The 9,282-nt window shown below is 43.7% G+C and overlaps 1 protein-coding gene across 1 annotated transcript in view; it reads right to left on the bottom strand.

Annotated features, from left to right (window-relative positions):
- Positions 1-6,191: 6,191 nt before the first annotated feature.
- LOC115799892 (uncharacterized) overlaps positions 6,192-9,282 on the bottom strand; it is a 16,257-nt gene continuing 13,166 nt past the window's right edge. Inside the window, exons 3-5 of the mRNA XM_030757188.1 lie at positions 8,557-9,109; positions 6,473-6,619; positions 6,192-6,257 (exon numbers count right to left, since the gene is read on the bottom strand). Of these exons, the coding sequence (XP_030613048.1) occupies positions 6,246-6,257; positions 6,473-6,619; positions 8,557-9,109 (712 nt within the window). The 3' untranslated portion in view covers positions 6,192-6,245. The remainder of the gene's footprint in view (positions 6,258-6,472; positions 6,620-8,556; positions 9,110-9,282) is intronic.

Raw genomic sequence — 9,282 nt, 5'->3', positions numbered from 1 at the left:
TGAAGAAAGTGAAATGCTGACTTGCTGATAACATTACCATTAAAATTTAAATCCATCTGATCTTCTAAAATACAATTAAATCTCATATTCTTTCTATTTGTTTGTAATTTTCTTTTTTCCCTTTCACCTTCTCCAGTGTGTTCTGCTACATTACACCCAGTTTCAGTCTACAGAGAGCAAAGTAAAGATGATGCATAATTAATTGGTACAAAAGCTGAATATTTCCTGTGGCGTTCCTGCCAAATGAGCCTGGGTCCTATCCTTCCCATCATTACTGTCAATTTTCCCTAATAGTGTCTTTAATAAGTAATGAGTGGCCTGAAAACATCTCGAACCAATAGCTGCACAGCTTTGAGCAGGTTGCACACTGTAACACTGCAAAAGAGCTGCATTTGAAATTCTGTCAGCATGAACAGATGATCGGATTTCTGTTTTCCTTTTACTCTAAATGACACATCGCTGATTTCAAAATTGATTTTTTTTTAAAGGATTAAAGCCTGCAGAACAAAATGAAAACTGCAGATATTGTTAAATATATTTTGTCTTTTGGAATCACTATTGTCTAATAAAAACAGTGAAATTTTGCTTGGCTACACCGACGGTTTTTGGTCCAGTGGGTTTAGTTTTGGGATTCCAATTACTGTGGTTTTAACAGGATTACAGGAGATAAAATGCACTGAGATGCTCGGGGTGTTTGCAGGCTAAATTAAATAGGATGTAATATGGTAATCTGTTGCTTGGTGATAAGAGGATGCAAATAGCCACTGACAGTAGATCAGTTATCTGGTGTGAATAACAATGCTGTGAAGTCCTCAAGGTTCTCTTATTTTTCAGTAGTTGTGCGTTAGTGTCTGAAATGTCATGTAGTTATAATATTCAAATGATGACGAGTAACCTTAAACTAATTTCCCTCAATGGGATTTGTAGGCTCAATATTTGAATTATATTTTACAACTTTAATTTAAAAACTTGTCCATTGGTTTGGTTCACTGCGTGCCCGGCTCAGGGCTGCGGGGGGGCTGGAGACCCTCCCACATGTCACAGGGCAACAGTGCAATGGTACACCCACCATCCACACAGTTTATAATCACCAGCAGTCTGTGGACTGTGGGAGGAAACAACAATAATAATAACCATCAGTAATAAATTGTAAAATGAAGTAGTTATTGGATATTTTATGCTATAATGTCACTATAATTCATTATGTTCTTTAGAAGATATTATTTATCTTTATTTATGTAATTATTTTGTGTGATTAATAACCTGTGTGTGTGTATCATAGTGAATAGGAGAGAATTAGAGTCTATGTATATTTTTACATTTACTTACAATAAATGTATTTGCCATTTCTTTCTATTTATCAGTTATTACATTGTTATTGTTTTGTAATAAAGTATTTATTACTGAGCCCATTCAAAGACACTCAATTCAGTTCAGTTTGATTTATATGACACAAAAAAAGCTGCTTCATATCAGCATCACACCTGGATGCTTGACAAGGAACCGCTTGGTCTCAAATTTAAATGCTTTGAGTAAGCTGAGCATCATTTTCCAGCATGCAGAGTAAATGCTGTGAATATGCACATTTTAATCAAAGCCAGGATGTTTGATTAAATTTAGCTAAACCTGCTAAACCTGCGAACAACACCTGAACTCAAAGTAAACGATGCCTGCCACTACAACAGTGCTGTAAGCACTCGTTTCAGTTCTATAAAATGTTTATTAAGCACATTAAGTTTGATAAACATCAGTTACAATTTTAGAATAATTATTCAGTAAAGATGAAATATTTCATTGTCTGTTAATAGTTAAAAAGCTGTTAATTAAAGTTTAACTTTCCATTTGTGGTTTATTAACAGTTTTTAATCAAATGTTAGCAGAATTTAATTTCCAGGTTTTTCTTTTGTGCCGCTTAATTATTTAAAGTAAAAGTCCTCATTTTGTCCTCAAGGCTGTCCAAACACCAGGACTATGAGCAACCACAGGTACGATTTTTATTATCATTGTTTTTGTCTCTTTTCAGAAGAGAACCAGAATTATGGTGCTGCACCAGTGGCATTTCTGCACCCTGGGTTACGCCTGCAGGTTTTGCCCCTAGGGTTTATAACCACCCAGCAAAACCCAGGGCCAAGCCTTCAGTGCTCCAACAGATACTCAGTGATTATAACAATAATTTTATCCACTCTTCCTTTTCTTTGGATTTTTGAACTAATGAAAATTCCATTTAGAGAATTATTAATCTAAAACAATAAATGCCAGCGGGGTAAAAATAGACTTTTGAAAGGTGGAAAAGCCTTAATGAAAATTCCACCTCTGGTAACAGTGTGAAAGTCTGCATGTCACATTTTAACTGGCTGACTGTTACTGCTGTCCTATGGAGAAAGTCTGAGCAAACCTTCCAATTTAATTAAAAATATTTGCGAATGAAAGCTTCACAGCTCCATCCACAGTCCAAAAAGTGCTGCAAAGACAGCTAAAAGCCCAGACTGGATATTTCATCTTCTTTTGACTGTGCAACTGTGAGAAGACGGCACAGAGGAGGAAAACGCTTTTTGCTTTTAATCTCTGCGTTTGCCTGCGGGCTCAGTGGAGAAGGCCTCTGAGATCAGGAGGGTTTGGAGGGAGGAGACAGAACAATGTTGAGGCAGCAGTCCTTGAAGAGGACATGTTCAGGGTGTCTGGATTTGTATGTTGGACCCACAAATTCATCACAAGTCGAATTTAGAAAGTCATATTTGTTTTTCTTGGGATTATAAAACAGGCCTGAAGTGCTCAAGTGAAGGCCTCTGTCCACATCAATTTATACATATATATAAATATGATGTTAATTAATGCTTCATTTCACATTTCAATTTCAAGACTGGGATTTATTTATATTTACAGCCACAATTTATTGACAGAAATAAGGCACACTTACAGGAGAAACTCACAGGAACCTGTTAGCAGCAGCAGCTGCAGCAGCAGCCATCAGTACACAACGGCATTAGCGCACAAGCACAAAAACAAAGAGGGTGTGGAGAAATGGCAACAATTCAGACATCCCAGAGACACAATCAGCAGCTAATACAGCAGAGGAGACAGTGTGTAACTCATCCAGTCCTCGAACACAGTGACCATTGCATGTGATAGTATCAACAGTCTGTTTTACAGCAGGCAGAGACAGTCCAAATACACACACACACACACACACAGTGGCTAACATCACACTTTACACCACATCATTGTCACTGACAAGCCTTTTTGAAACTACACTCATGACTGCACCACTGAGCCCAAACTCAGTGCTTTAAGTCAGTAAATGTGACAAATGTGCAGGTTTTAGATGCATCTTCAGTCACCGCCTCCTCACCTGTGTTTGGTTCTCAGTGCTCCTTAGAACAAAGACATCGTCACACACTGATCGTGTGGAGGTGAAACTCGGTGTGACGTGTTTACATGATGCAGAATGACACGACAGGAGTGATGTCAGCCACCTGAAGCCCTGCAGCAGCAACAAAAAGAAACCCACAAACACGCAGTCGCACAGGTAACAGACAGCGAGAGGACGTCCACGCCACAGTCAACACACAAATGCAGGGGAGGAAGTGAGTGTTTGGGTTTCCCTCTTCCCTGTGTGAGTACCCCACAAATGCTCCGTTTTACACATTTAAGCATGTCGCTTTGTTTGTTTCCACGAGGAAAGGAGCAGCAATTATCAGCTAAGCCAAGTGTTAAACATTAATTGTATTATTGGAATAATCTGCAGTGGTAATGACTGGGATGATTTGTATAATTACAATCATGAGCATGTCTGAGTGACTCTGCAGCTAACTTTAACTCCAGCCTGGGAAGATCCTACATGTCAGTGACACAGGCATGCAAATGGGCCCGTGTTTCAAAGCAGCTCTATAACAGATAAAGCGCTTTAAACTCGCCCGGCGGCCTGAAAATCTCCAGCACGTGATCACGGGAGGTGACATGTGTGAGGACATGGCTGTATGAGTCAAGTTGATCCTATTAGGTGTTTAAATGGATTTTACATGGGTGTTAAGGTTCAGAATGTGCCATCAGACATGGAGAGGGAATCCATATTCATGGTGCATCGCCCCGGCTGGCAACACGGAAAAAGCTGGTTATAGACCATTTGAGCCAGGGGTAATTGTTTATCTAGACGCTGCTCTCCTCAATGCATAAATTGAGCTGTCGGCCGCTCATGGTGGACATTTTGTTTTCTCAGCTGTGTGTGTGTGTGTGTGTGTGTGTGTGTGTGTGTGTGTGTGTGTGTGTGTGTGTGTGTGAGGCTCAGCGGCAGCAGCAGTCTTACATGTGGCGTAAACCTCACTGCGATAAATGCCATTTGAGCAGCCATTTGCATAAAAAAGGGGTGTAAGGGGGGAATGTAAGAGGCAGCCCGGCACAGCTCAGTCACATAATAAATGCACTACATGGAGCTGAATAAAAGAAGGTTCCACTCTATAACCACAGCCAGTGGAAATACAACACAATACTGTCTACTGGCCCCTCATTAAATATTATAGGCCTGCTCATACACGGACACGCTTGGACTTAAGATTTTTCCCAAAGCTTCGTTAAATGAAAGCTGACAGTTTTTGGACCATCAGTGTCATATTGTGTTAAACTAAGTTAAAAAGCATATATGGTATTTTTTTGTTTAGCTCCTTTTTGGGGCACAGACACAGAATAATGCAGTTAAAGCACAGTTAATGAGCTCGTTCAGTCTGGGGTCTGCACTGCTGCTCACACAGCACAAGATCTCTGAAGACGTCCTCGGTATTTTCTGAGGGTTGTTGTCACGTTATAGAATGAATGATTGATTTATAAGAAAACACACTCAGTTTTTAAATGAAAATCTATTTTTAAAAAGGTTTAATCCTGCTCTTTGGAGTTTGAAGTCAAAAAGATAAAAATTTAGTTTTAAGAAATACATTTTTCTACACCAGCAAAAGTGGATAATTTACTGATTCTTCATAAAAATTATGTATCAATAACTTTTAATTATTAATTAATAAACCCCAGAGGGTCACAAAAGTCCATCCATACATTTTTTTCTGCTTATCCAATTCCAAAGGGGGTGGGGGGGGGGCGGAGCCTATGCCAGCTATCATGTGCAGCCCCCCAAAGGTGGAGGACTGCCAGTTTATATGAGGGCTTAAACAAATGAGAGATGGGAAAATATTGGAGAAGCAGCTGATGTGCTCGGGGCCCTGCTTTATTTTTAAATTCTGCATTCTTGTCGTGATGAGGAGCGCTGATCAGATCTATCACCTTATCTTTGATTATCAAACATCGCACTGAAACAAATCCCCACCTGGCAAACATGGTGCCAGTTAGTACCGCACAGTGTGTGCAGGGTGGAGACAAGCAGCCCGTTTATTAATGCAGATATATTAATGGGAGCAACATGTGGTAAAGTGAACTGTTCAGCGACACGTCGATGTTTAATAAGAAGGTTTTAGGCAGAGGAACAGCTGAGCTGCTGGCCTTTCACTCACAGTCAGAGTGACACAATGAGCCAGTTTTTTTTCCCCTTTGAGACCAAACAATCTCGAGGTAACATCAGCCACACACACACACACACACACACACACACACACACACACACACACACACACACACACACACACACACACACACAGAAAGAAACACACTATGCTACCCATTGCCTCACAGACAGAGACAGACCGACAGATGTATGGTGGGACAGACACGAGGACACTGTCGACCTCAAACCATGGCTCAGCAGACAGGAAGTGGGCAGGAAGGCAGGACGTGATGCAGAACAAATCAAAGAAGAGATGGTTTTTCTTTTAAGGAAGGTGGAGTATGGAGGTGTGGCTTCACCCAACCTGACAGACCTCCATGGTTGGGTGGTGTTTTGTCGGGGTGGGGTGAGGTGGGTGGGTGTTGTGGGGCCGGGGGGGTGTTGCTGGTATTGGGCGAAGAGAGGACTCTCCTCGACTACGCGTATTCTTAAGCAATAACAACGTGATCTGTATTATCCACCCAAGAATACCCGTCACCGAAGAGAGTCTTTCAGTAAACAAGGGGAGCTAAGCCAGAAAGCATGTGAGCAGCGCCACTGCCATCGTATCATCATCACCACCACCATCACCACCATGGCCATCGCCGCCGCCATCAGCAGCCCCCCTTCAGGCTCCAGTGGCAAACAGACACATACACATATAGAGAAAGTGGGGCAGTGCATTGATTGAAGACGCCTCGCTGCAGTGTGAGGCAAGGCTCCATCAATGGCTCCTCTGCAAAGGAGAAAATTGACAATGGTGGCATTTTCAATCCAAGCCAGCAAGTGTGTGTCAAAGGGGAGACACAGAAAAACAGAAAAAAACGAAGGGTGTGTAAAAGCTGAGGTTAGATTGATTCAATCTCTCATGGCTCTGTGCACAAAACTCTGGAGGTGACAGAGGTAAATGGGAGTGTGACAAAACACAGACCCCCACAGCAAGCCTCTCACCTGGACTACAGCCTGGCAGCACCACCCGCATCCCCCGGAAGGCCCGATGCAGCGGCGATGGTTCCCCCCCGTCGCTGCTGCTCCTTCAGCTCGGCCCTGTCCGAGCGCAGCGAGATCTGGGAAGGAGGAGTTGGAGGCTGATGGGGGCTGGGGTGCACACACAGGAGAGACGGAGGGTTAGGCAGGTCAGACCGGGAGCTGCTGTGGTGTGACAATAGCCCTGTGCACTCCATTACCGGCCCTCCCCACCCCCACAGGACCGGGAGAGAAATCAACACATGGATTATTCCACAGGAGGGAGGGTGCAGCGCATGCAGAGAACTAATTTGTTTGATTTTATAAAATAGTCTGTTTTTCTGCAGCAGGCTGCACCACAGCCTCCCTCAGGCTAATTACTGCTGTACTGGAAAAACATACAGACTGTCAAATGGAACATTTATGGAGACCTGTTGCAGCCCATGATATTTTTTCTCCTGCAATTTGTTAATGTTAAAAAGGCTTTTAAATAAATTCCTAAATGTTAATTTAAGTTGCTATTATGATTTCCACTCTTCTTTATTTTGAAATTAAAGCGATGAGTTTAAATGCTGGCGCGAGGCCATGAATAATGGATGAAAAGTTCAAGCAAATTTATTCCATTCTATTCTAATTGAACTAGCCGGCTGAATACAAAGAGCACGCTCCAGCTAAGCCGATCCAAAATCATTCCATTGATTTGTTTCCCAAAATCAATATTTACAATTACTCCATGGATGCTTTGGTAAAAGGAAGAGGCTCGTCAGTCTGTGTCGCCTTGTTGCTGGCACCAGATCAGCTGTTTCTAAATTACAATTTCATTGTTCATCCAAACTGAGAAGCACTGAAGCTGTTTTTGTTCTCAGACATGAAGAGTGAGAGAAAATACATTTACAGTGTTTAACAGGAAAATCAGGGATCAGGTAAACAGTGTCCACAGCCCCACGCTGACAGCAGGAAAAGACAAGAGGAGGAGGAGGAGGAGGGGGGGGGGGGTAAAACTGAGGAAGAATGACACAAAGAAAGAATGAATACATGAAAAACAGAAGAAAGCAGATGAGATGCTAATCTATGATTTTAATCTATGATTTCCCCTCGTTTTCTTTTCTTTTCTCACACACACTCCAGGCTGGCCTGGAGACACTCATATGAGCACACACACACACACACACACACACACACACACACACACACACACACACACACACACACACACACACACACAAACACACACACAAACATCCTCAGCCAAAACCAGGAAGACCCCCACCCATCCACCCGCCTCACCACCTCTGAGCTGCAGAGCTGGGATTTACCACCCGCAGCCAAACACACTCACATACACTCAGCGAGCCCGGCCCAGCCCAGGCCATCTGTGGAGAGGGAGAAAGAAGAGAATCTGATGGCTTCAGCTCCAGATCACCACACACACACACACACACACACACACACACAGAAGTCGGCAAGCCCAAGTATCATTGATTGTTCAGTGGAGGCACTCTGGAGACTCATCAGATTACTCTGAGAGTGGAGGCAATGGCTAAAATCAAACACCAGGATTCTTCTCTCGCCTTTGTTTTTATTCAAACTTCTACAAACCAACAAATTGAGCAGACAGCACCACAGGTTGTCAGGAAACAGAGGCAGCAAACGTCAGCATGAGGATGGGTGTTAGACTTTTTCTCCTTGTGTTTCTTTTTCTTTGCAGAGGAGCTGCAATTATTCCTTCTTTTCTCCACTTAACTTACAGGACCTTGCTTACACACACACACACACACACACACACACACGCACACACAGGTGTACATCTTCTCGTTCATCTGAATCTCCTACCAGTCTGATGGAGATGAGAACAGTGGACGGGCAGATTTAGGAGGAAGATGAGAGCAAACACAATGGTGGCATGAAAGTAGACAAACACTGCAGTCTGAGGGTGGAAAATCAAAATCCAGTCAGGAAGAGAAGGAAACTGTCAGGATATTTTTCTTCAGAAATTTTCCATCAGAGGACAAAAGAATAGAGAAAGAAAGAAATGTGAAAGCCCTCTATGTGCCACGGTGGCCTCTTACCCCTGTTTCCTCCCCCTGTTCTCCTCCCTGCACTCCTGTAACCCAGGGTGTTGCCTCTCCTCTGCTCTCCTCATGCACCTCTTCTAAAATCCTCCTTCCCTTCCTCGCCTTGCTGAGGGTCCGTGGCAAACTGGGAGGTGGTGATCTCCCTCCCCCTCCCAGTTCCAGGAAGAGCTCCCTGAGGAGAAGGTGGAGGCAGATCCTGGCAGGAGACGGAGCATCCAGCAGCGGGAGCAGCGGCCGATGTGTTGCTACTGAAGGAGGCAGCGGTGCCGATGCTGCAGCTGCTACTGCCGGAGAGGGATGAGGGGAGGGATGCTTAACAAAAGATTTCCTTTCCTTACCCTCCTCTACTTCTTCTTCTTCTTCTTCCTTCCACTCTTCCCGCCGCTCTCCCCGTCCCTGCTCTTCTTCCAGCACTGAAAGAAGCCAGTTGTTGCTCTGCCGTGGCAAATGAACTGACAGCCAGCGACAAGCTGGTGGAGCGAGTGAGAGAGCAGGCAGATGGGAGCGAGAGAAAGGGAAAGTGCAAGTGTGTGGTGTGATGTGGCATCTGTGAGAGAGTGATAGAGAGCAGAGAGAGGGATAAGGAGGTAGAGATAAAACAGGGGGCAGGAGGATGGATGAAGCAGGAAGAGATGGAAGGAGAGGGAAAGGTGGGGTAAGGTAGGATGCAGAGAGAAAGTGAAGGAGAGAGAGCAGACAGGAGGGAATAAAAGAGAGAGT

Source organism: Archocentrus centrarchus, chromosome 20 (assembly GCF_007364275.1).
Source record: "Archocentrus centrarchus isolate MPI-CPG fArcCen1 chromosome 20, fArcCen1, whole genome shotgun sequence".
Lineage (NCBI taxonomy): Eukaryota > Metazoa > Chordata > Actinopteri > Cichliformes > Cichlidae > Archocentrus > Archocentrus centrarchus.
Note: the sequence above shows the minus strand (reverse complement) of the source record. Positions and strands in the feature narration are given on the sequence as shown.